Genomic DNA, 27,548 nt, shown 5'->3' on the forward strand with positions numbered 1-27,548 from the left:
ACCGTTGTGTGGATTTATTCAACATTGAGCTTAGTGGATAAAATAAACTAAAATTCCAAAGCGGGCTGAGAAAAGGAAGCGAAAGATACAACAAGCGGTGGCCACAGTTGAAGATCGCGATTGCCGATTGAAACGCGGCCCTATGGGATACATACATACATACATATATAAGTGTGCACGTGAAAACCGTTATATGCCGTGGACGAGGAGTTAGCGGGGGCAAACAGAGAAGGTTGGCCGCTATACGTGAACAGAAAATCTCTCGGCCACGGGTAACCCACGGGGCTTCGGCTTCATTTCTCTTTTTAGTCTCATTTTCTCACTCTTACACTTGAATTAAACTGACTCTAACCACCTGGTACCCAATGCCGACTTGAGGACAAGCTATTTTATATATGTTCACTCTATAGTATTCTATTTCGCGGAAAATAAAAGGGATCGAACCTTTTATGGCTGATCTTTTCACACGTGCAGCACACATTTTCTTGATGCTACCAACTGCGGATAAATAATCTCGTCGATGGAAATGGATGAAAAATCACGTTTGCTACGAGAAAACTGTTTCAGGAGGGATTGACGAGTCTTTATGTGTGTCATATATCCTGATATTATGGGCTATAACAGTGTAATTATTTTGTTGAGACGCCTTTTGGATCGTCCGGTCTATTTGAGCCGCTCAAATGATACAGCAGTTATACTCTTTTCTCGGGGGGGGAGGAGAGCATTTGTACTCCGCCTATACGCGGTGTAATGACAGACTCTGTCATTTTCTGCGTGATGCTGCTGGATGGTGAAGGAGTTTTCGCAGTTATAACATCTGGAGGAGATCGGGAGGAATTCTTGCACGAGATTCTGAACATCGCGCCAACTTCGGCTCAATCCTAGCTATTCGTACCGTTAAAAACACTTGGGTGGTTGCTTCCATGATTTTTCTACGATTCATTCCTTTTTTGGGGATTAAAATTATTCGATCGATTTTATTTTCGTTCCATTTTGATTACGCATTATGGCACTTATTAAAAAATATTTATTACGTGGAGGTAGAAAGACGTAATTAATGTTACGACTTCGGAGGAATTAATTTATTACACGGTTCGAGGAATTAGTGCGGCTCGATGAATGCGTGCCCTTCAAGTCGATGCAGGCATCGGGGTTTTACAGTTAAGGAAAGAATTCAGTTGAGCGGTTTTTCGTCGATTCATTGCTCTGTGAGGTGCATCCGCTGATGGATAATTGAGAGTTCGGGGAGGGGCACCACCGACCAGTCGTTATCGTCTGGGGATTAATGAGGGTCTTGTTCGATGATTCGGGGATATTAGTAAATGGTGCATTTTTATTCCTTGTCAACGGTTAATCGTGGGATTTTTAGAACGAGTGATGAGCATTCGGTTTTATTCAATTTTCGTAATTGCTGGTGGGAGTGGACCGTTAGGCTTTTCATTACAATCGTCGAATTGTCGATGGGGCTCAGCCAATTTCACACGAGAATCTCGTAATCATTGTATCATCGATGGTAAATGAACGGCTCATTAAGTGAATTCTGGTATTAATGAATGGGAATTTTTCTCGTTATTCGGTCATTGGAAGTTCTGTCTAATGATCTTCTTATTCTTTTGGGTTTCTTCAACTGCGATGGGGATAATTCATCATTCTCTCGTGATAACTCAATTGTTCATGACTCATTTTGGGGGAATAATGATTGAAATTGAGATGCAAGTCATATCTACAATTACGGGACATCTTGTCGGTCCGTCAATTGTCAAATGTCGATAGAATATTTTCGACGTGAAAGTCCAAGTATTTTGAATTACAATTCACGTATTTGAATTCGTATGAATCTTATTATTCTTTTCGATGACAATTGCCCTTTTTCTGGAGGATAATAAAAGTTTAGTCAACACTCGATCACTTTACAAATCATCTCAATGGGTTTTTGTTCGTGAGGACAAGAAGTCTAAAAATTTTACAGTTCAGATGGGCATAAATGGGCAATTATTGTACGTGTAATCGAATCATAAATAATTAATAATAAATATTTTTGTGACTACCATGAATTGTGGAATTCAACTACAAGTTGAAATTTGTATTGTTTCAGAAATTTTCATACAAAATTTTCTCTATTTAATGGCGAATAAATTGATTTATTTATGCATTTTCTCCAGAGATGCACTGAGTCTCTCATTACGGTATTTTTCCAGCCGAGTCATTTCCAGGGAAACCCCATTAGATTTCGATTATGACAATCATATTTCTTTAGAAGATGATCATGGCAGTTACGACCTCAGGGGAACACAGAAAAAAGTTTATTTATGTTAGAAAAAAAATTTCTAACATAAGATTCGAGAAAACTTCTTTTTGCAATCAGACACTTCTTTCTGAAAAACGATATCTATTTTTCATTAGGGGAATTAACAATTATATGAATTTACAATGATTGCAAGAAAAAATTATAATTTTCCCCATACCATCGCCTTCGCTGGAAAATCGCCCTTTCCTTCAGGGAAAGAATGCGGAAAGAGTCATTGACTTCGTAGACAACCCAAATACCTCTCTAAAACCCATAACAATGTGTACAATAAGTCACCGTCGTCCGGCATATTAAGTGCGGAAGGTGATCAACCCGAGGATGATGTAATCCTCGACGAAGAAGGTAAATCCGCCATCATTCCGTATAACATTTTTGGAAATACCTCCAATCCCAACGAAAAGAGTGGATTTTTTCCGATTCCCTCGCCCCCAGGTAAAATTTGTTCGACAATTTACAACCTCCCTTGGTTTCCGCAATGATTCCCAAATTTTCGCGATTTTTTGAATTGTTGATATTTTTGAAATATTCAAATAATTCCGAATCTACAGAAAATATCAAAACCTTCATAATAACCTTTTTTGTAACTCTCATCTAGCCCTAAAAAATCGGTCTTTACAATAATTCCGGTATTTCCATAATTCTCCGAGATATTCCCGAAAAACTTTTGACAACAGGTACTAGGTCTCGGGGCCTGCGAGAAACTGACGTCAGACGAATAGAAAAGTGGAAGGGACTAGATAAGGGAGGGGATTGGGACTCATGATAAAATGTGGAGAGGGGAGGAGTGGGATAGGAAATGAGGGGAAATGAGAGGGAATGAGAGGAAGATCGAGAGACGTGTGCGCGACCGATCGAAAACCGACGTTTTCAATGGGTTTGTGTACTGGCAATGGTGCCCCATGCGTACCGTTTCTGTCCTCCTTAGAGCGATCGGGTTGGCTTCTCCTGGAGGATACCTCAGACGCGGTTGGTCGGTCGCACGAGGAAGAAGCACCTTTGAAACACCGGGACAAGGTGCAACGCAAACGTTCAGTCGAGTCGAGTTTTAGAGTTCAAGATCCAGGAGGCGATACGCTCCGTGGATCTTCACTTTTTAGTAATTCAGCACTTTTTTATTTACACGATTTCGAATCATTCCAGTGAATCTTATCACAGTGTGACAGACTCCGAGTACGCGTGCGCGATAGATCGGGTTCTGAATCCGGTGAAGTTTTTATTTTTTCTTGTGTTTTTTTTTTACTGTGAGTTCACGCTGTTTGTGCAGATTTTCCAGTGATTGCGGTTTTTTTTATGTAAGTCCCATAAGAATGCAATTAAATGTTCATCGATAAATCATTAATATTCCCCAGGAGCTCATCAGTACATTCGACTGGGAGGAGAAATCATTGAATTCCAAATTCTTGCTTAATTTTTCGCGGCAGTCATGAATATCTGAATTTTCATAATAAAAGTCAAAAAAATTGAGAGAGAAAAATTAACTATAGTAATACCCTTGAAATAGATGTATTTATTTTGTTTATTTCAAGTGTATTATATTATATTTCATTTACTTTTAACGTGTATACTTGGCTCGAGTGTAATGTATATATTTTTATGTGAATATTCTCAACCGTGTAATATTGTGTCTAATTTCGAGCTTCACCTGTCAACCGGCACTTCTCCAAATTAAAAAATCCCGTTTTATCGTTTTATTAATGTTCGTAGTTCCCTGATTCCTCGACTCCTCCGGCTGCTTCAAACATTTCTTTGAAGTGAATACGCCAATAGAAAAGGTCCCGTGAACTTTACTCTTCAAATGCAGAACTTTTGAAACTCTCTTAAAGCGATAAAACGAGGTAAATTGAGGAAATTCTAGAACAGGTGAATTTCTGACGGGTGTGTGGAGATATTAAAGATTCGGGTGGATTATAAAGGACGTCGACGGAATCCTCATGGAACTTCCACGATCCGAATTATATTTCAGAAAATAAATAAAGTTCCTGCCAATTTTTTGGAATTTTTGAGATTTTTCAAAAAATTTCCGATTTGAAATCGGAAATTTATCTTGCAGTAGGGCAATCGGCGCTTTTTAAGCTGTTGTGTGATAATATTTTTTAATATTTTTAAATAAAATCGATCAACAGAACTTCGGAACAGGTGAATTACTGAGTATACCTGGAACCTAAAGGGGATAGACCCATTTTATGGGGCCCTGTTCACTGAATAATTCTGGAATATTCGAAACTATTTCAATTTTATTAAGCGATCAATTTATTCTTCTGTGATGATCAATTAAAAGAAGCTATCGCACTCCCAATTTCTAAAATTTTAAAAGATTATGTTTTTTTAAATTAAAATGAATTTATTTTCAATTCTTGTGGTCCTTATTGAAAAAAAACCCAGATTTATATAAATATTTCGTACAATTTTTTCTCTTTTTTTTACGGAAATATATTAATTTCATTTAAATTCCTGATTTTAATTTTCACGTTCAACTTTAAAATCCGGAAATCATTTTTCAGTCGAAAAGTTTTGAAAAAATCCTGAAATTTTCTCAGAGGATTCACAATACCTTCCAGAGTTAATTTACCGGTCCTGATGAGATTTCCAGCGGTAATTTTTTTGATAGAAGAAGAACAGTAGAAAAAAATGGTCATAGTGGATTTTCTCAAGATCAACCTCATCTATTTAAGAAAACATCGCCATGAATGTGTTTGTTCAAGAATTTTCTAATTTAATTCTGACAAGGGTGTGACTCATCTTTTATTGCCTCTGATCATTTCCGCCGCGGGTTTTCTCTGGGAGGAGTTTTTTTTTCAGGTGAATTTCGATCAATTCAGTAGCGAAGTGTTAAGTGAAACAAATAGAATTTTCCACTTCAACATAAATTATTTCTCATTTCCGAAATTCATCGAGTAATTGAATTTAATTCCATTTTACGCGATCCCAAATAATTTCCTCTGCAAATTTTCCATATTAATGAGCTTTTTAGAATAGAAACCGCTGGAATTTAAAAGGGCTTCGGGGAATAGTGGCATTTTTATAGGATTTTAAAGTTATGACAAAGTTATAAAGATTTTTAAGTGACAAAGGGTGAGATAAATTTAGAAAGTAGAGTAAATAAAAATGTAGGTGTTTACATAGAAATAGTGGGCCCCGCATATTTGCCTCTATGTGCGGCTTCTGCACGTCTCCATTTCTCTAATTTTCCTGTGAATTATTCAATTCGGAAAAATTCCCCTGAATTTCGAAAAAAAAAAAAATGTTACAATAATGATTTTTAAAAATTGAAACTCCAGGTGTTTAAAAAGACTCGAGCAAAAAGTGGCATTTTTACAGAATTTTGAAGTAACGAAAAAGTGATAAAGATTTTTCAGTGACAAAGGGTAAAATAAATTTAGGAAGTAGAGTAAATAAAAATGTAGGTGTTTACATGAAAAGAGTGGGTCCCGCATATCCGCCTTCATGTACGTCTTTTATACATCTCCATCCCTCTCATTTTGCTGTAAAGCGTCAGAGGAGATAACGATGTGTATACAAGACGGTATGTAGCTCGGGCCTAGGGATTCAACGCTCTCTGCTCTGTACATCTCCAACCCTAACACCATAAGAAAAAAGGGAAAGAGGAGCAAGAGGAGGGAGAGAAAAGGGAGAGAAAAGGGAGACGTTTAATCTCGCGGCGCCGCTGCATCCACTCTGGGCAAACGAAAAGTGTACGTTCTTCATGCACATCGACAGAGCAAGTGCACTGTGTTTTCCCTTCCCTCAACTAAATATTTGCACGTTCCAGACGAATGTGTATGGATGAGGGAGAGAGAGTGCGAGAAAAAGTAAACGGAAAATTTTTCGATAAGACAAAAAGGGGAGGGACGGCTCTTTGAGCCTTTGACGGCCACTGGAATTAACTCGTGTTGATTCAACTTTTCATTCTTTTTCAGCCAATTGCCAGTTCAAAATATAACCCATCGCCATTTTCCACGATTTTACCTCGTTGAAATTTGGAGATTTTTATACTTGAGCAATAAAAAATTGTCTGAAGTCTCGGTGGAATTTAACACGTGTCAGAATTGTATAGAAAAATCTGTGAAATTTGTCGGAAAAGAGTGACTAATCCCAGACGATATATTTCCACCTGTTCCAGATACTGAAGAATAAATCGCAAAGCCGAAAGGATGAGTTACTCCCGCTGCCGTGTCCTGACAGTGCTTTTACTTCACGCCTGGAGTGCACTGGTTGTCCTTGGGATTGACACGTCTCAAGCAAGTAACGTGCAAACGACACCAGTGGTTTCGGAGCCCTCAGGGGCTTCCGGACCCGACTACACTGGCCCATCAGCTGGCTCCGATGAATGTGATCCAGAGATGGTTGGCTTTGAACTAGTCACCGGATACGTTTACACCGCGCCCACCAACATGCTTGAGTCCATTCCGGGTACCTTGATGCTCACCGATTGCCTCGAGACCTGTCAGGCTAATGACTCCTGTCAAGCGGTCAATTATGAGACTGGTCTCTGCGTACTATTCAGCTCAAACGCCGACAACAATCCAGGTAAGACGTTACATCGTTATTACGCATCGTACACTCATCGATCACCGAGCATTATTTCATTACAGTAGAATTACAGTACAATTGGCGCAGGTTGTCGGCCTCGGGATCCAACCTTGAGGCCATTTCCCCAGAAATTCAATCTAAGAAATCGTTTACGCTCTGACGTGAGCGTTTTCTCACTGTGAATCGGCAACATTGGAGACTTCTCGCCCCAGTGCGATAAAGTATACTTTTTCTTTCGGGTGTAACATAAATTTGAATAATTTGGGGAGTAATGAAATTGGAAATACGTGGATACCGTTTGAACGACTTGGCATTTTGTTGGCGTGTGGCTTTCGTGCCAGTGATCACCTACGAGTGACAGCGAAGAGGACTCACGATCACGATACGTTTTGCCGCCATACGGGCCCCGTTATAGCCGCGTTGCGATCGTCACCTGAACACTGACCCCAACAGTCTAATACTTCCTTTTTTTTTTTCATTTCTTTCCATCGGTAATTCAACCGTGTTGCATAAAACTAACGACTTCGTTGCACGATGAGCATTGAATATTATCGGTTATTTACTTGAGGTTTATTTCGTGACGATGAAACGGCATTAGGTGAGTGAAAAATTACTCGGGTTTCGTACTCAGTCGTTTAATGAGGTAATCAACGGATTATCGATGTTTATGTGTTCATTTGGGTGATAATGAATTGGGGATTTAGATAGAAGTGATGTTTTCTTGGAAAATCCCAGATATCGGTACTGTTAAAGATGACCGGTTAAATCGAATGATTTACCAGTTTAAACAGGGGACTATTTTTAAATTTTAATTCGGAATTCCAAAATGTCAATGAGGATTACATGGATACAAATTATGATTTCTCGTTTGGAATCATGGATAACGGTTTATCGAATTATTTTCTTGCTTCATTTTTTTTGTTTGAAGTCATTTCAATTCAGGTGAATTCTACTTGAAGCTTCAATTTTTATTTCTGTTCATCGTTGAGTTCATTGTTACTCTTTTAAAAATTACTCTCGAACTACTGAAGGAATTTTTTTTTATCGATTAAACCTTCGCGGGGCTTTGATATTGGGAGAAGCTTGAAAAAAAAACACCGCGGAAAGTATAATTGGAAGAAGCTATCGTCGTAAAAATTATTTTTTTTAATTCTATTATTAATTTTGGTTCAATGTAGGTTTTGAAAATATTTTTGTCATTTGATATCACCTCGGTTTTTCACAATCAAGAAAATCCAATTCCAGTCCACAATTTTTTATAAAAAAATCCCTGAAACCCGGACGAATCCTCCATCCATCCTCAATTCGAGAATTCTTCCTCTTCCTTACAAAACAGGTTTCCAAGAATTCAAATAAAAAAAAAGAACCCCCAGCGGAATGAACGATTCCCACCTGAAACTTACGACCCGTCCCGTTAGAAAATCGGCAATCGCCCCATATTCCATTGAACGATACCCAAAAATAAAAAAATCTAGGACAAAGGGGGCAAAATTCATTCTCCCAATTGACAAAAGGCAAAATGCAATTAAAACACATCACGAATGAGGTGATAATATTTCATGGGTATTACAAAGGTGCAAAAGGTATTCATTGGGTCCGAATGCGGAATGCGAAGCGTGTCGTCGAGGGGATCGTGATGGACGACTCACACGAGACGATCACGAAACATTTGACCCGTTATTCTCAACGATACCAATCTCCCTCTCACTTTTTTTTTTTTATTTCATACCCAACAACTTGAAAACACGAGACCAATTTTTTTTTTTGCAAAATACGGAAAAATGAGAAAATCGATATCAATGAAATTACGGGAAAATGGCACAATGGTCATTCATGCTTTTATATTCCGGCAATTCAAGGAGGGAGAGGGTTTTGTAGTTGAACAACTATGACTGGGGGAGGGTTTTGTAGTTGAACAACTCTAGGAGGGGGTGGATATACGTGCGAGGTTGGCTATTTTTCATGGCCTCATTGTCCCCGATATCACGTCAACGGGAGGGACCTATTCGCCTGAAATAACTCGCCTGACTCGGCATTTTTTGTCAACGAAAATTTACCGTGCATTTTTCTTTTCTTTGTTTAAACAATGAAAATAGGCAACGATAAAAAAACACTCGGGATAAATAAACGGAAGAATAATAGAAAAATTTCGCGGTTCTCGCGATTTTCGCGGTTGTCGCGAGTTTAGTGGATGTTTTCCCGAGAATTTCGCATTCTCAACGACAAGATGTCCCAAAACTTGAGGGCAGCATCGATATGTGAAAATTTCCTCCTCGAATATCTCGCGATGATGTCGATACGCAAAGGGGAGGTTTGCGTGTCTAGTTGGATTTTCGATGAGGCTATCTGAATAGCACCAATGATACGTGGAGGGGGAAATGGATAGAAACGGCCAAAGAACCGCTTGGCGGATTCTAAATAGCCGTGGGAAGTAACCGTGGACGTAGCACGACATTGGAATACTAAATACGACACGCTCTCGACGATTCGCGCGGACACTCTCGTACCAAAGATCCACGGACTATCCTCTAACACATGTACAGACTCACCATACAAATGTGAAAAAGAGATCAATTCGAGTTGGAGAATTGGTACCGCGAGGTAATCGATCGCGCAGAGCGCAGTACGTCGAGTTAAAACGACGAAAAACGTGCGACTAGGGGCGCCCCCTTCGTAGGGCAATGAGGGCCAAATGGATGGGCAAAGAGGGGCAAGTGGGACAAACGCGTGGGTAAAGGGGGGGCGAAGGGGGCAAAGGGGGGCTTGAAGAAAGTTGCCCAAGGGGTCTTGCTTACGTGTCGCTTGCGCATACGAACACCCGCCTTGATATCACTCGGTTTCTAACCCAGCGAAAATTTATGGGGGGATCTCCTGCGAGTCGCGCCACTGTCTCGATTCAACTTCTCTTCCTTCTTTTTACTATATACTCTCGCTTCTTCGCTCGGCCATCAGCCCTGGAAAAAAAAACACCGAGGGCTATTTGCATAGAGCCATAGCACTAATAGTCCACTGATACCACCGCCAGGAAGGCGTGACCTTCCGAGAAATCTGGACGGTTTAATGGGCTATTTTTTTTTAAACTCCTTTGGTTTTTGTTAAACCTCCCGGTTGTTTATGTCGGGTTTATAAGGAATAATTAGTTGGAAAAATTTATTTTAGAGTAGCTTTGCACACCCGTGATCGGACTGAATATTTTCATCTGTTTTTGTGTTTTGTGATTTTCAGGTGATGGGGGGGTTCGCGATTTTTGTAGTCCCGACATTTTTCGCTGCATTAATTCAATCAAATCTAGGATCGCAGTTTAATTAGCTCCGTTCTTATTTAAATATTACATATAATTTCTTATTGTTTTTCAAGTGGGTGTAAATGGGATTTTTTTTTAATGGATGAGGAATCGATATAATTTATTTTGAGGGATAAATTTTCGGGAGATGTTTTCTCCTCAACTTTTTTATAGTTAATTTTTTTTTCTTTGGGGGTAATTGTTGGGAGTCATCTTTCGGTTGGAGATTGTGGCAATAGATAATGGAAGAAAGACGAAGGAGACTACCGTAGTCATGATGACGGGGCTCACGGCTTCCGTAAATGTGGGCGGTTTCTCCTCCCATGAGTTGTTGAAAATTCCTCACGTCAATACAATTGCCACTGGGTGCCCCATACATCTCTATGATGCGTTACCACCTACTGGGGTTTTATCGACTCATCGTAGGGAATTCAAACGTGAATGGAATCGAATAAAAGAATTAAGAAAAAAAAAAATAGCAAAACATAAGGGGCAGGGGTGGAATGAGGGGGTGATTAATCACTGATGGTTGGCATTAGACTTGCAAGATGCTAAGGCAGGCACAATCGATCCACGTTCGATGGAATCGATTGGTTGGAATCCTCTTCCGCCGGGAAAATACGTATTTACCCTTCGGCAGAGTATCAGGTACCTTCAGGTTTTTCTGATTGCCGAGGCAATGGACCGATTCGGAGACTCATCGATTCATTCTCTCGGGTGACTTCTCCGCAACTGGACAATTCCTTCGATTCATCGTGACGGATTGTGTGCACTGGTGAAGATTTCCTCTGTCGTTTTGTCGAGGAATCGGGACAAATTTTATCGCGTTCGTAGTGGAAGGAATTTTTTTTTGGGAATATTCCACTGATCTGGGGACAATGCGTTTTTTTTTTATTCTATTTTTTTACCAACTGACGAAATTCAACGGTTAATTTTAAATTCATTTGACACAAATTTCCGAATACTTCTGAGAGATATGTGAATTCGTTATTCCCACTGAAACTACCTGAATATTCAATAGCGATTATTGTATCGCGTGGAATGCAATTCCTCTTTAATTTCGATTTATAGAGATAAATTGGGTATTTATGGTAATTTGGATAATTCTTCCAGGTGCACTGACGCAATCTCAATTCCCGGTATTCACGATCTACGCGCAGAAGAGCTGTCTTGCTGTTAAACCCTGCGAGAGAGCGTGGTGCATCGACAGGGTACAAGGCCATCGTCTTCAGGGTCATACCAAAAGAAGTATGACAGCCTCGTCACGTCAACACTGTCTTGAGCTCTGCCTTGGTGAACGAGACTTCTTGTGCAGGTCAGTGAAGCTATATTTAACGCGGGACAAATTTATTTTTATACACCAACCGCTTTCAAATGGACAAAAACACCGCCCCCCCCCCTTCCCCCCCATTTATTTTTAGAACTATTATCTCCACGAGATTTATCGAATTAATCAGATGGGGGTAATCACTTCTTGTTGCGACCGCATCGTAATCGTTAAAATTGCAGAGATCGAGAAAACAGGGGCTATTATTGGAATAACAGCCGTGAGATAAAAAATTTATCAGCGCCATTGCTAATTAGATTGTTGCGGAATTACTTGGGATATTTTCAGGGAATATATCTCAGAAAAACATTAAATTAATGATCAATTAGCTATTATCATTTACCAAGAAAATATTGATATTACGCGGAAAATATAATTGATTGAATCGTTGAGTGAAATTGAATGATTATTTTTTTATTTCAAAGCTCAAAATCAGAACTTCAAAATAAAAGATAAATCATCAAATTTTCATCTACCCTTTCACGCGTAGAGTTCGATCAAACTCGTTGCTCGATAATTTCGATTGTCTTGATACATTATAACTGCGTAATTTTAAAAAGTGCAAATGTATTTTCCCATGGATTTAATGAATTAATAGTCGACTCGTAATGAAAATGGAGTTAACGAGAAAAATAAAGAGACTTGGATGAGCAGCGTAAATAATAGGGGGTTATGGTTTACCACAGGGGTTATAGGAAGGGAATTACGTAACAATGCGTGCGTGCGAGCGTGAAGCCGGTGTCGGGCCGGTGTCGGGCCAGTGGCGGGCCAGTGGCTGGAGGAGTAAACAGGAGTTGAGGTGAGGGCAAAGAGGGGGATTGGGCGAGAGCGTAGAGAAGATCGCATTAACATTCTATGGGAACGGTATTTCTTCCGTGCAAGGTGGCCTGACAAGGCTGCTAGTACTCTTCCCTCTATCCACCAACATTCACTCCTCTTAACTTCTCCTCCCCTCTTAACTCTTTTCTTCATCTATCCCGCTACATCTCCTCAAACCCTCCTCCACCCTCCACCCTCCCATTTTTCCCCCTTTTTCCTCTTTTTTCCTCCTCTTCACTCTCTGCTCCTTCGCCAGTTTACGAAGATAAGTTTCTTTATGGAGAGTTTTCCATCTTGACTAATTTTTCATTAATTAAAATCGGTTGGATAAATAGCGGAGAATATACAATTTGAGATGAAAGAGGGAGTTGAGAGGGTACAGGTGGATGGATTGAGAGAAACAAATTATCTCAGTCTAAGAAATGCTTTTTACCGGTTTTATGTTTTACCTTTGAATCAAGAGGGAGTGAGAGATTGGGTTTATTGATTAGGGGGAGGTACTGCCTTTTTGGAGAGGGAAAAGGGGGAGAGTTAACACTGATTGTATCTTGGGAGGCTGATGAGGGGATGGGCAATGTAGATGCATTTTTCGGGGATTATGGAAATCGCTACAAATAGGTTCTCCGGGGTTGTGAGGCTATTAGTGCTTGGGGATTTCCACATGAAAAATATGGCTTCTGATAAATATAGGGTACTCTCGGTTAAGTGGTTTAGATTATATCAACAGGATGTGTAGAATATGGGGTAGTTATATTTTAGAATTATTTTATTCTTGGAAGATATATACGAAATCATCAGTCAGGTCAAATTTTGGGGGGTATATTTTTAAATTTACACCTAATTGAAATTCCGAGGACATATCTAAATGAATTTTCATTGCTGATGAATTTTATATTGAGTTATAAAATTCTCTAAAATTTTGATGAAAAATAAATATATTGCAAATATTTTTATTTATTTATATTTCGCATCACGTTCTGCATAAATCGGTGCACGCGGTGTTGGAGGAGGTTATCGCTCCCGGATAAAAAAAACAATGCTTAAGGCAAAATTAAGAGGAAAAAAACTTCAGTTTATCAGACGCATAATCTGCATTAACTATCAAAAGCATTCCTCACCAGAGCAGTCTAACATAATCAATTAAAACCCCCATAAACCGCAATATCCTCCGGGCGTCCCCCCGACTCATCAAATACCGACGTATGTACAGTTGGCATGGCGTTATAATGAGCTCCCCCTGTATTTTCTAATGATCAGCATACACTGGCATATCCTTGGTCAGACTGGTGTGCCACACGCTGTACAAGCAATCTCTTGTACCGAATGCGTGCGTGCAAAACCCCGCCCGTCAGCCAACAATCCACTGGGGCATTTGTAATCGTACATATGTATGGATGAGATTTAAACCACCGAGATTCATGCGAGCCCATGGGGAAGAGCTACGTGTGCCAAGGTGATACGTGAGCGGACGCTATACCCGGGCAATATACCGGTGAGGGAATAGAGAAAATAAAAAATATTAAATTGAGGGAAAAAGATTCGAAGCCGCGACCGACGGCTTTTATCCTGCACCGGTACTCCGTCAGTTGCCGTTTTCAATCACGCGATTTAAATCTCAAGTGCTCCGGGGTTGGAGGACACACTCGGAGCTGTCGAGGGGTTGCTCCGGGGTTGATGCAGGTGTGAATTACGGAATGAAATTTATAGTCAGATTTATACAGAAATTTTCTGTTTTGAATTTAATCGAAATTTGGAACGTTAATTCAATATAGTCGAGCTTCGGGAACCGGAGGACATGCCCGGAGCTGTGAATCGAGAAATTGCTCTGAGATGGACGTAAATATAAATAAACAAGTGGTCCTTTGTCTCGGATTGTTCGTTTCTTTTTCGTTTTAAGTTCTTTTGGGGCGCGGAGAAAAATAACGGAAACTTCGGAAAGGGAAGTGGCGAAAATGTATGTAGTTGGAGTGCTAGTTGGCCGCGGAAGTGGCTCTGGCTTTTTACCCCCTACCCTCCAGCTACACCCAGAGGGCCACTTAACATTAAGAGCACTGTCCGCGACAACGGCACATCCAATTATAAGTGCGAAATTCATTGTTCGTACACTTGAAACTCTGCCAAGTTTAAGAGGAAGAGTGAATTATGCGGAGAGGTATTGGCGCCAAAAAATTTTCAACTGTATTCGGAGGATACTTAATGGACGGATTTTTCCTTGTTTTGATATTGCTTTTGATATTGATTATTCGGGGGAAATTTCAATTGTGAGATCAATAGATAATTAACGAAAACTATAATCTTGCCGTTTTTCTACTTTCAAGAAAAAAAAATTGTTTCTATCATCCGCTCATTTTACAACTAATAATTGATAACGCACTTAACGAATGAAAAAATAATTCACTGTTCTGTTAAAATATAATTTGATGACTTGACTTTATTGCAAGATGGTGCACTCATGTTCTAATTAGTTGACATATAAGCTCTCCATAAAATGCTAGCACATAACATGAGGATAAGAACATCTTTCTAGCGTGCCTGGAGCACATTCTCAATTATCCTGATGAATACAATAACAATAATGCTACTAATAATAATAATTCCTCAATGAAGACACGACAGAATTTCATTTCTCAATTATACAACAAATGATAATAAAAATTTTTTCAATTTCATCCCCCAAAATGCCAGAATGCAAAAATATTTTTAAAATATATAATATATATTGAATATATATTATTAATATATTATTTATCGTGATGCATTAAAAAAAATGAATTTTTCCGTGTGGCTGTTGTCACTGAGATTCACCCCCTCGGAAAAACGTACCCCCTCGTAATTTGCCCAATCACAGCAGACGCAGGTACCCAATGGACAAGACCCCATAGCGTACCCCCCGTACCCCATAAGAAAAGCGTATAATACACCAAGACTGTAAACGCGGCTCCATCCACGGTTTATATCAGATCCCGTGATGAACGTACGTGACTCAACTTTGTTTCCAAGTACCCGAGTGCGCGCACAGAGAGAAGTACTATTTGCATTATTTCCCCCCATGGGTCGTATACGATCGTATTACTCCTCTGTTAGAGTCTGAGGTACACAAGGCGGTGTAAGAACGACTGGGCTAAATTACCATGATATCGCTTGAACAACTAAAGAGAAAAGGAGAGAATCAAGTTTGCTCCTAAGTAGGTGCTTGTTGCAGTACACTGTTAGAAAAAATATATTTCAGGACCACTTGACGATTAATTTTCAGGAAGGTGACAGTGAATGCGATTTAGGTGTTAAAAAATCATTGAATTTCAAATTTTTCTGATAATCTGAAAAATTAACTTCCATTTTCATTCATTCTACACGGAGAAAAAAATACCGGAAAAATTACGGAACTTTCGCGTATTCGTGGGGTGACCTTGCTTTTCGGGAAAAAGTACTGGAGGTACCGTAAAATTGTCCTGAAAGTTTCGTAAAAATTCCTGCTCGCTACGAAAATTTTTACGGAACTTACAGTATTTTTTCCCGAAAACCAGGGTCACCCCACGAATACGAGAAAGTTCCATAATTTTTCCGGTATTTTTCTTTCCGTGTAACGATTTATTCACGTCGCGTACTCTGTCAATTTACTTCGAGTAGAGAATAAAGTTATTAATTTTTTCATACACGATAATTTTCCCCTGTGGTCCAGTTGGCCTGCGGGGGCTGTTTTATCGGTATCTGCAGAACACGTAAGACTGATCACGTCTTTCTGAAAGGCATGGGGTGATGGGGCGATATCGTCATGCGGATCTTCAATGACGCTGTTATGTCGTTAAATGAAGTGTTCTGGTCTTTTTTGGAGTTGACTCTGGGAATTAGGGATTATTTATGGGGGATCCTATGGGCATATGGCATTGAGGGTTGTTCGGTGATGAGCTTGACTATTTGATGGTTATATTGACCAGACAGATGGCTCAGTGATGATCAAATGGTGAGGACAGCCTTCCGGGAGGTATGGGGGTATCATGAGGAAATTTGTATGTCATCGCCATTCACTAGAGGGTTTATGATACACCGGCAACTTTTACCGCGCTTGCTTTTTCTGGTGTTACAATTTTTAGAATGTCGATGCACTCGCGTTATCGGAGGTAAACAAAATTCATTTCAGGGGATTCCCCAATTTATCTGCATTAATTCGCTCTCAATTTCATTCAATAAAAGATTAATAAAATATTATAAGCTAAATATATTATTTCATAAAAATAACCCGACTGACTGAAGACTGTATCAAAATTTTCATTTAAATTCTTCCCTCGAACAAGTTTATCTCGCTGGTGTACATTTAATTACCGGAAATAATTCTTTCTTTTTTTTCACTCTAGGAAACGATTCCCTCAGAATTAACAATTCCCTTTTTTGGCACCCAATGAATCTTAATTAAAACTTTGTCAATAATACTGGTCAATTAGTTAATTGGAATTGCAATCACCCGAAACAATGCTCAAAGTGATTTCCTCGAAACGAGCGAAACCTGGAGGTATCATTACCGCGAAACCGCGAGACTAATGAAGATATAGAATTTACCACGATTAATTCCCTCATTTCACGGCTGAAATCATCTGCGCCCTTATCACCCTTGGAAAATATAGTATGTTAATAAAATCGTCCGTACCATCTTCTACCGCGACTGAACCACCAGGATGTCTCCAACCACGAGACAGTCGTAAACAATTCATGTTATTGTGGAATGTCGTAATTTCTGCATTTCAGTTTTACGGTGACCATTTAACAGAGACTTGGGTAGAAATAATTTTTCATTCATTCAAATAGTTTCCAAGGGTAAACCGAGGAATTCGTATATAAATTGAATGCCAGCTTTATGTACCGCAAAATGAACGAACGTAAAAAAAAATACGTCATTCAAGTACAGACGTTAAATTTTAAATAAATATATGAATATACCAATTTTTAATATATTTCGTATATATTTGGTATAAAATATACTTGAAATATTTTATACTTGTGAATTTCCAAATTAATCTATCCGCGCTTATAAAATCAATTGAATTAATAAATCATCAGAAATTATTCGATTCCAAAAAAATAATAAAGCGATGGTGTATTTTTTTCTCATTTTTCCTTCAATTCTTTTTTTAATTCGAATAATTTGTAGGGGGAGGTGGAATTGGTACAGAAATGAAATGACGGTTTTATGTACCGCAAAATTAACGGCATCCAGTGCACTGTGTCTTGGCTCTCACATAATCCTTCTAACGGCGCTCTTAGAGCAATTAGCTCACTCGGAAATACAACAACTCGTACCTCCCCCGAGTTTTGTATGTGCGGTAATTGTTGTGGATGGAGGGGGGAGACTCACATTTTGCTTAGATGGTGCTTTACTACCCTCAAATGTTTCACTACTAACTAATAAGTTCACTCGGAAAAATAAATGGTGGAGGATTTTAAAATGCACTTCCTGCCATTAAACACAGGGGTCTCATTTAATCATTCGAATGGGAAAACGAGGAGTGAGAAATTTCTCCTTGAATAATTAAACTCGAGGTTTCGATTGCTCTCAGTAGAAACACTAGTGATGAGTGCAATTCTCCAGAGCAACTCTCTCTCCTCGTTTAACTCTTTTTTAATCCATAAACTATTCTATACGTTTTGAGAAAAAAAAATGGTAAATTCTACCAATGAGCGAGATAAATCTCGAAAAACAAATTCCCTCGAACGATTCTCGATTCTTTTAAGGGAAATCTAACTGATAAGGGAATAATTCGATTTTTTTCCTTCTATACATCTCCACTCCTTCACCACAAATCAATTCGTCAATTCATCTAGCTGAAAGATTGTTCTCCCCTCGCATTTCCATTCAGTCCTGATGAAAAACCTGATGAATACTCCCTCCTAAATATTTTGGCAAGTTTCGAAATGAGAAAGAATGGTGAGGGCTTGGAAAACTCTCCGTTACAATCACCCTAGCATCAGGAGTTTGAATTTACCTCCAACGAGTTGGCAAACTGTTTCTCACGTTTCACTACCCCCAACCCTCTTTTTTTTATCCCCCCCCTAGCAGATACCCAGATCCACAGCTATATTCTACTATACGTTTTGTGTTAACTCGTTGAAAAGAATTCGAGTACCACAGCTCCATTCCATCCCCCAGTTTTAACCCCTCGTACCCTCTTCATCCCCTTTGGTGGCCTCACTTCCATGAACATCCAAAAAGCTCAGATTTTCCAACAAACATGCATGCAATTCTGTACACACTTTTTTTTCACGGGTTATATCCCCAGTTCCTCCTGGAAACTGTTTAATTTACACGAAAGTGTATTTTCCAACCCCTCTTTCACCCTCCACACGGCCAACCGACCTCGTTTTCTCATTTCTGTGATGAAAAATCTCCGCGTTTTACAAGTAGAAATCTTCAACTCCGAGTAACTCGCACTTAGGCCATGTAATAGGAAAATCCGTAATTGGTCAAAGGGATCTCTTAATGATAGAGGAAATACTCTGTTATATTTAATGAGAATCTCAAAATGCGCCGTGTAAACTTTTCAGTAAGTTTTTCCAACTCCTTCAGGTGCGAATTATGACATAGTTCGATAGACTTTGAAATTTGAAAATTTACTCTGAGAATTCAATGGGATTTTGCTTTGATGATAAGCAAAATTTTAATGTAAAGTTCACTTCATTTAGGTAAGCGTCTCGATCAATTTTTTGTAACTCTGTTGAGAGTGCAATTAAATGGTTCGAGAAAAGAGTAAAAAGATAATGGACTTCCAATTAATTTTTCCGTGTATATCCATCCGATTTTTTTTCCAAATGGAATATGGATAAAATTGGGCAATTACGAAAATTCGTTTTAATCCCATTTTCAAGAGTGGAAACCACTTCCGATAGGGGAAATTAAATCAACTTCCAATCAATTTTCAACATGTACCAATCAATGGTAATTATTTAAAATTTAAATCATTTTTGTTGCAGCGACTGCCGAAATCAAAATTTGTGAACATTTATGAATTTTTATGAAGTCAAACATAATTTCCAAAAATTCTCAATTTGCAACAGAAAAATTAATGAATTATTCCATTGGCTCTTTCATATTTTGTCAGAAAAAATATTTCCCCTCAATTCTAAAACATCCGCAAAGTATTGCGGTAGGTCTTGAATATTCTCGAGCATGACACGCATACAAAATGAAATCCCCGAAGCGAAAAATTCATTTCAGCCGAATAAAAAATTTCCAAAACAGCAAAACACTAAAATTCTGCATAAAATCCCCGTTTAAATTCCCGTCTCACCCCAATTCGTTCGCCACTAATAACTCCACTGAGCAAAAGCATTTCCTCCATTCCGATCCCGAGAATCAACCAGATTTCCACAAAATAACAATCCCTTTTTGAAACCAATGAATTCCAACAATTCAACCGACCTGAACTCCCTGAATCTCAAGTGCGTGAAATTTCTCTTCTCGCGTTACAAAAATTCCAACAATTTATTTTTTTTTTCAAAGCGCCGGTTGGATCTGCCTTTAATGCCGCATCATCTCATTCCCGTGGAATAAAAAGAGTGCAAAAAATGGGGTGATAAAAAAAAAGCACGGGAAAGGGTTGAATAGTTGGTGAACTATTCGTTGGATGTGAAAAAAATCCCACACTCCGCTGTGTACGATGTTACGGTGGCAACGAAATTAACCACAAAAAAAAAATACGAAAAAAAGTTATAGTCACCTCATGACTCGGTACAAGTTTCGTAATTGATCCATGCACTTTTTTTTTACAACCTAGCCACTCGACAAGTAATCGTCGGGGCAAAGTTTTTAGTCATCCCGCGCTTTGGCGTGTGCAGTTTTTTCCGTTCCTCTTTACTTTTTTTTTTTTTTTGGTTTCGTGGGCTTGTGAAAAGTTGAGGTGTTGTTAAATGTTTTTTAATTTGTTTTTTTTTCTCGAGAAATCTTGTTATGTGGTCATTATCCGGGGATAATAGGGGCGTTGTGATGTAATTAACTTCCGTGGTTGCTCACTTACCTGAAACATAAAGGAAAATAAAGGGTTAGAGGTCTCAGAATTTTCTTTTCATGGTTTATGTTATAATTTACGATTCAGTTGCTTGAGCTGTCAGAAACATCGAAATGTTTTGAATTCTCGGCAATTTAATTATTGTTATTAACTCATTCTGGTCTATAATTATTATACTACGGGTCAAGTGGCAAGTTATTTTCTTCTGTCAGGTGAAAAAAAGTTTCGTGACATTTTATTTTTCATTACTCGCACTCTGAGTGCGCAAGACGTCTTCACGTGAATAATTTCTTGTCTCAATAAAACTTGATGGATAAAAGCGTTGGAGACTCTTTCTGTTAAGATCGCGGGAAAATTTGGAAGAAAAATGGAAAATTCATGGAATGTCAGGAAAACTATGCCATTTCATTTTCAAATTTAAATGTCGCGGAAAAACGAGCGTTATTGAATTCTAACTCGATTTTTCTTCGGAAAACTATTAGCCTTTTCCGCAAAAATAATGCGACATGTAAATTTTCTATTTTCCCAGTAAATTTCGCTGGGAAATGCACTCTAAACACCAGAGGGTGAGAAAAATAATTTCCCTTCTATTTTCCTATCTCAATTTTCCGCGACCCGCCATACGGAAAAATCTGCATAACTAACAAATGTATTCGGCCATTCGAAGAATTCTCACTCGTAACAGCTAAAAAAACCGCCATCACTCGACAAAGCAAGAGATATCGGATTAACCGGCACTTTTTTCCATTTCCCAAACGACCGATATTTTTATCTGCCGCTGTAAGCAAAATGGTACGTGAATTCTGTCGATATTGCCAGCTCCCCAAAAAAAAAATCACCTCAACATCCGAATTTTTACGATCGTTCGTTATTTTTAACATTTTTCCAGACAGTTTAGCTGATGCTGTCTATTCCCTTCTGACTCTTCACTATTTCCACTTTTCTCCCCTTCAACATCGAATGCACAGAGGTAACTAGAATGAAGTATGGAAAATGTAATTTTCAGTTCATAAACCGAATGGTATGCAATAGAAAACGATAGAAAATACATGAATGAAATGTACAATCGAGAAGCAATTCGAGGTACATTCGAGGGCACTTGGTGATGTCGATAAATTTCTGCTTTCCGTCCTCTTCCATTTATTCTTCCATCCCTTTTGCCTTGACTGATTTATGCGTAAATTTTACAGCTCTCTAGAATGCATTGGTAACGAAAAATATCCAGTCGAGAATTACTATCGATTCGGACAATTTCGTATTTCACACAGGAAACTGAAAACGACGTTATACCCACAAACACCCCATCGGTACTTTTTTTTATTTGAAAAAAAATGTCGAGGCTTTGGGAATAGTGCGATTTTTTCACGGGATCACACGCGTTTTTCTGTCACTTTTTTATAACCGCTCGACTCCACGGACATACATATTTTTCGTATGGACATTTTTGCAATTTTGCTTGAGTGATTCTGTCGTTCGGAGAAAAAAATTGTTTTCAATCGATTTTTTTTGTCGAAATTTCGGTGATTTTGAGAAATTACTGGCAGTGAGTTCTGTTATATTCAGAAAGAATTAAATAATTTATCCCGCTAAAAAAAGAATGAATAAATGAATAAAAATCTACTTGATTATATATACTTGATTCAAGTATATATTTTTCCATGCATTTTTCCCCAATCAAAAAATGATCACCTAAAAATATTTTTCTCCTGAAGGATGACCTTTAGAGTTTTTAGTAAAGATTGCGAACGTGTATGTAGGGAATAGCGAATGTATTTTTCCACCTGCACTGTGTCCTTCACTCTGGTTTACATAAAATTTGAAAAAAAAGGGGTCAAGTAAAATCTGGAATAATGTAAACGAATCTGCTGGAACGATCAGTTACGAGACGAGAGGGCGTTGGGTAGAAATGTTGGACGATATAATATATCGTTGGCTCGGCCATTAAGCCGAACCATTAGATAGTCGACACGTCGAGATAACGAGCATTAGCCAGCCCAACGGTGGTCTCTACGTTAGCTACGAAAACGGTATCCATTGTTGTTTGTACATACACGTATTACGCTCACTGCGGGATATTCATGTCTCTTTTGAATTTTAAATCAGGTTTTAACGTTTTTTTTCCTTCGAGAATTTTCCCGTATTTTTCACGACCCGGAAAACCATCGCAGATCGCTCGGTGGTGATTAACTGCTTCTCGAATTTTTCCATTTTTATAACGAATTTATCCCGATGACGAAGAACTCAATGCGTGCTGTGAAATTTCCAGAATTTTCAGATTTGAAATTCTCACTGATGTCGAAAATTTCAATTAATTCCTCATCTAGATTTTTCTCGTCGAGATTTTTTCATGTCAATCTCAAAATCCCTCTAAACTTTTCTGCCACAAACCCAAAACCCCAATTTCCAACCGCAGCTCATCACCACCAAAAAATTTTCATCTCCCACATCAAAACCCCATCCATCACTCCCTCTAATTAATACCAGTGGCCCTCATAAACATTTTCATAACGAAATGGTGGAATTGGAAATATGCCACATGAAAAAAAAACTGATTACATTTGGCTGTACCCCCAACTAAGATAAAAATAAATCGCGTGAAATAGCCTCATCTTGCTGGAGCCGGAGAAAATGAGGGAAAACTCGGCCAAAAGCGGGGGGTGAAAAGAAAGGGTGAAAAAAGGGTGGAAAAAAAGGGTGAAAGAGGGAGTAGAGAGCGGTTGGCGCGAAAAGTCCGGATCTCCGGTTCGCATGTTCCATTTGGCGGATTTCAGTGGTTTATACCTGGGTGTGTGGACCCACGAGACCCAAACGAGAATACTGGGATTGCCTTTGGCCCCTGGGTTCGACCAACTGTGATCCTCCAGGGTAAAATATGTTGGCCGGATTCCCCGGTGTTCCAGGTATATGCCGAGTTATATTTCCTCGAGGCCAAAGGCCACCAAGCCAATCCCAGAACCTCTTAGTTAGCGCTAAAATAGACAAATTTTCGGTACAAAATCCTGTGTCGATTAGGGAGTACTGACAGTGTCATCTCCTGCATATGTATTAACCGTTCAAGATATGGGTGGGAGGGTTGAAGGGACTCAAGACCACAAACCTCTCACCACGTGAATATGTAAATCAACGTTTGACTAAACCCCAAACTGTCAAGCCAGAGGGACCACAGTGGCCAAAGTGCCTTCTGCTTAAATAATTGGACATTAATCTGTCGCTCTGTACACAGATAAATTCAGCCGAGTCTATCCTTCACTTATCGTTTTAACCCTCTCTGACATTCACCAGATAAATTTTACCCCGAGTTCGGTGAAAATTATTCTATCCTCCCGCTACCGAGCCATTGTGGCCACCGGAAAATCCTGGGAAATGTTAACGAGAAATTTGAATAGAGTTATTAATATAGTCTGGAATTTTACGGGACGATTAAAAACCACCTGGACGTTAATTATTATTGAAATTGCACAGAATTTTAAATTTGGAATTTTTGCCTACCAGATTGTTACATTGAATGTCGGAAAAAAATTCTCAGTTCTAATCTATTGAGTTCTTGAATATTTCATATATATTCTCTGTACCCGGATAAAATATACTTTATCTAATTACACAGTGTAATTGAGTAAAGTACGATGTGAGTTATACGTGCGGAGAGGGAAAATTGGGATAGATATAAGATTGGGAAATTTTTTTCCGCGGATTTAACGATTTCTTTATTTTTTGTGAATCTGGAGCTAGTCATAAATCCGCTTGCAGTTAACCCGTTCAGTAAAGTTACTGCTCTGTTGAAAAGGTTCGCCTGGAATTTCAGATATCTGGGAAATTTTTATCGATATTATAGCTCCGCTGAAATTTCAAGAAATTTTGCGATAGAAACGGTAAATTTCTGCTCAATTATTCCCTGAAAGTTGGTGGGAATAACTCTCATAGATTCCCAGATATTTCAACAAAACTCAAATATTTGTGGAAATTAATAAATTCCTAATTCAATTCATAATTAATTTACATTTAAACTGAGAACATTTTCCTCTTTCCGTTACTGCTAAAAAACAATTTATAACAATTTTTGAACATTAAATTAAATCTGACTTTTCTGATGGCATCCAGGGAATTATCATCCTGAATTCTCAATTAATTTCCGAGATTGCAAAATTGTTGAATTTTCATCTGAAACTCCAGAAATGTATAAGATTTTTAAAAAGAATTTCTTCCGGTATAATTCGCCTGTTCTCGTGCCTTGATAACACGATTCCATCACCGCAATTTTCGCCCATTGAAGAAAATTATTCCATCATGAATCAGCGAAGCGATATTCAACGAGAAACTACGAAATACGATGAAATGACAAAGTGGAGGGGTGAATATTTGTTCCATTGGAATAGGCTAGGGTTTTAGGGTTGGTGCGATAACTAAAGTCACTAGGGCGTGGGCACCCTTCAACCCAGCCTCGTAATAAGGAAAGTTTAAACCCGGTTGACTCTCGGCGCGTCCTCGGCATGTCCTCGGCGTGCCAGTGATGTCGCTGCGTTTTTCCTGACAAACGTTAATTGCGTTCCGCCTGGCCGCGCCGATTCGTTGAAAACGAGGTACACCATTGACTCATCCTCTTTCTTCCGAGGATCCTCAGTAAATCCAGCAAAATATATTTTGAAATTGAATGCAACGGGGCAGGAATAAAAAATCATCAAATTCAATTAATCGTTCCCAACCCTCACGGGGCCATTGTCACTCGACGCATTGTGTTTCCCATCCATTATTAGTTATCAAAAAATTCACGGTTGAAATTAATTGTGTGACGATTCAATGGCTGCATGATTTTTTGCAAATAAAAAAAATAACTGATATTTATTGTGGGAAAATAAATATTTACGGCTGGCAAATTTCCCCTGCACTCAAAAAACATGTTAAATAAAACAGATAATTCTGGAACAAAAAATTATCCTGATATTTTTCGATGAATTATAAAATAGGAAATATAAATAATAGTAGTATCAATCGTTAAAATTCCTCGAATAATTTAAATCCAGAAAAAATGCTGACAACAATCGACTCGTTTCTCGCAACTTTTCCATTTTCCATTATATTTGTTTACAACTCTCTTTGAGTTTAGCGTTATTATTCCCCCACCAGAGTCCCGCAGTGAGAATGCAAGAGAGATTACCACTTTGTGGGAATTTTCCTTTTTTCCATTCATCTCTATTAAACAGAATTTAATTCGTAAATCGTTGTTTAACGCGGGAATTCTCACGGTTTAAGAGTTGTTTATGGGATTATTTTTCTTGGGTTTTCAAATTAGTGAATAGCAAGGGGTATTAATAGTCGTACACATGTGGTAATAATGTTGCATTGGTGACTCTCCCGAGGAATTACGAGTTAGATAGGAGTAAGATATAGATAGGATTTTATCGGCGAGTCACACGTGTGCTACCGTATATACTGGAATATAACGTCACTCGTATATACATTTTCTGGGGCTTTTTATTATCATTAAAGGGTGTTTCTACAAACACCTTGTGTTACTACTTAAGTGTGTCTGATCACTTCGCACCTGTTTCCACTTGTCAAGATTTCGTTTAATTCATTTTGCCTCTCAGCATCTTCCGGGGGCATGATGTAATTATTATCATTAATTCGGATGACTTCAATAGCAACAAAATCAAATATAATCGTCGGAAAGTTCACAAAGTATTTCCCTTTTTTAAAAAACAGGTCCAGTTTCACGAGTCCATTTACGGATTAATGAACTCCTAATGAAAAACGAGAGATCAGCGTGTTTATTTTATTAATTACTTTTTTTGGATGACACGATAATTTGCAGTGCAATTTTTATTGGTAGTGGATATTGTTCAGTAGATTTGGTTTTAATAATCCGGGCAATTGGTGAATTCTCGGTAAACGATATATTGTACCATTGATTATGTTCTGATTGGGATTCTGTGAGGTTTGATTTCACTCTTTTTCAATGATACAATGAAACACAGAACTAAAATTGCTGTGAAAATCATGATGATTCGATCGTCCTCAGCAATTACTGGATTTTTCAAAGAGTATTGAGGTGTGAATTAACCTCGGGATTCATTCGGATGCGTGTGTTCTCATTTTACTCGTCTCCAATGAAATCACGACACGCAGAATAAAAATTCCAGTGAAAAGTCCACTTGCTTCAATCATTTCTCCCAATTAAACAATTTTTTCAAACACGTATTAAACCGTTAATTGACCTCTATCTGTTTGATTCAACAGCCGACTCTTCATTCCTCTCACAATTCCATAATAAAATCTCTCAATAGCAGAACAACAATTTAAACAAAAATGAATGAATAAATCCGCTTGATTAAATCATAATTCCCCTCATTACACTATTCCCCGAATTTTTTATAAACTCCAATTGAGCCATTAATCCACCTCTACGTGCTATATTAAAATCCACGAGATTCCATTTCACTCGTCTCAAATCACTCCACAGAACACAAATTTCAGCAACAACAATACTAACTCAATTATTCTCAGCCATTCCACATTTCCCGGATTCCCTGAACAAATCGAATTCAATCATTAATCGCCTTAAACTCGATCCCCTCGACAGGCGCTCTTCTCTTCCAAGCCACACAAAAGAAGTTCACGACGGGAGAAATAAAAAAAAAAATCACTCCATATTACTACTTCATAATTCTCATGTTCCCCCTGAAATCCCCCTCCAGCCACTTCCTCCCGCCGCCCTTCGTTAAATACTTTCAATGAATCGCGCCTCCCCTCACCCCATCCCCCCCCCCCAAAAAAACCCATCCCCGTCATTTTTTCTCATTGCCCCTATCCTCCGAGCGGAATTTAATATCCCCCTATTGTAGCACACAAATAGTTTATCTCCAGAGAACAGTTTGGATAGCGGAATTGTTAGATGAACAACAATTTTCATGTGAGAAGCACTGAAAAGTATGAGAAGGGTTGAGTCGATTGGAGCGAGACCGAGGTATGGAATACCGAGACGTCTATTCAACTACTCCATTGTGGTATCGGATCCACCTGAGTGATAGAAAACGTGAAACAACCAAAAGAGGAAAGGAGAAACAAAAAGCGGCACGCTCACTTGGTACAGACGAATAATTTTAGATTCATCGTGATGCAACGGGGCGAACGACTTGTAATTCTTTCCCATCGTTCCTCTCCCCACTGTCCCCCCTTCTCCCCTCTGCCTCCTCAGCTGCCTCGTGCCTCATCCATACCATCACCCCTCCCCCTTCCCATTCCAATTCTTAATTTTTTTTTTCCATCCACTCTCACCCGCCGTCCTCCCCC

The 27,548-nt window shown here is 38.7% G+C and overlaps 2 protein-coding genes across 4 annotated transcripts in view; one reads left to right on the forward strand and one right to left on the reverse strand.

The window, feature by feature from the left end:
• Atg16 (Autophagy-related 16) overlaps positions 1-27,548 on the reverse strand; it is a 182,374-nt gene that overhangs the window by 135,164 nt on the left and 19,662 nt on the right. The window lies entirely within an intron of this gene.
• neo (neyo) overlaps positions 1-27,548 on the forward strand; it is a 123,492-nt gene that overhangs the window by 86,329 nt on the left and 9,615 nt on the right. Inside the window, exons 1-3 of one of the 2 annotated variants that reach the window (XM_011304027.1) lie at positions 3,271-3,600; positions 6,429-6,835; positions 11,235-11,436. In XM_011304027.1, the coding sequence (XP_011302329.1) occupies positions 6,460-6,835; positions 11,235-11,436 (578 nt within the window). In that variant the 5' untranslated portion in view covers positions 3,271-3,600; positions 6,429-6,459. Of the gene's footprint in view, positions 1-3,270; positions 3,601-6,428; positions 6,836-11,234; positions 11,437-27,548 lie in introns of those variants that run through there. The other variant, XM_011304019.1, reaches the window with a different exon arrangement.

The sequence above is a fragment of the Fopius arisanus genome, unplaced genomic scaffold (genome assembly GCF_000806365.1).
Source record: "Fopius arisanus strain USDA-PBARC FA_bdor unplaced genomic scaffold, ASM80636v1 scaffold00002, whole genome shotgun sequence".
NCBI classification, from domain to species: domain Eukaryota; kingdom Metazoa; phylum Arthropoda; class Insecta; order Hymenoptera; family Braconidae; genus Fopius; species Fopius arisanus.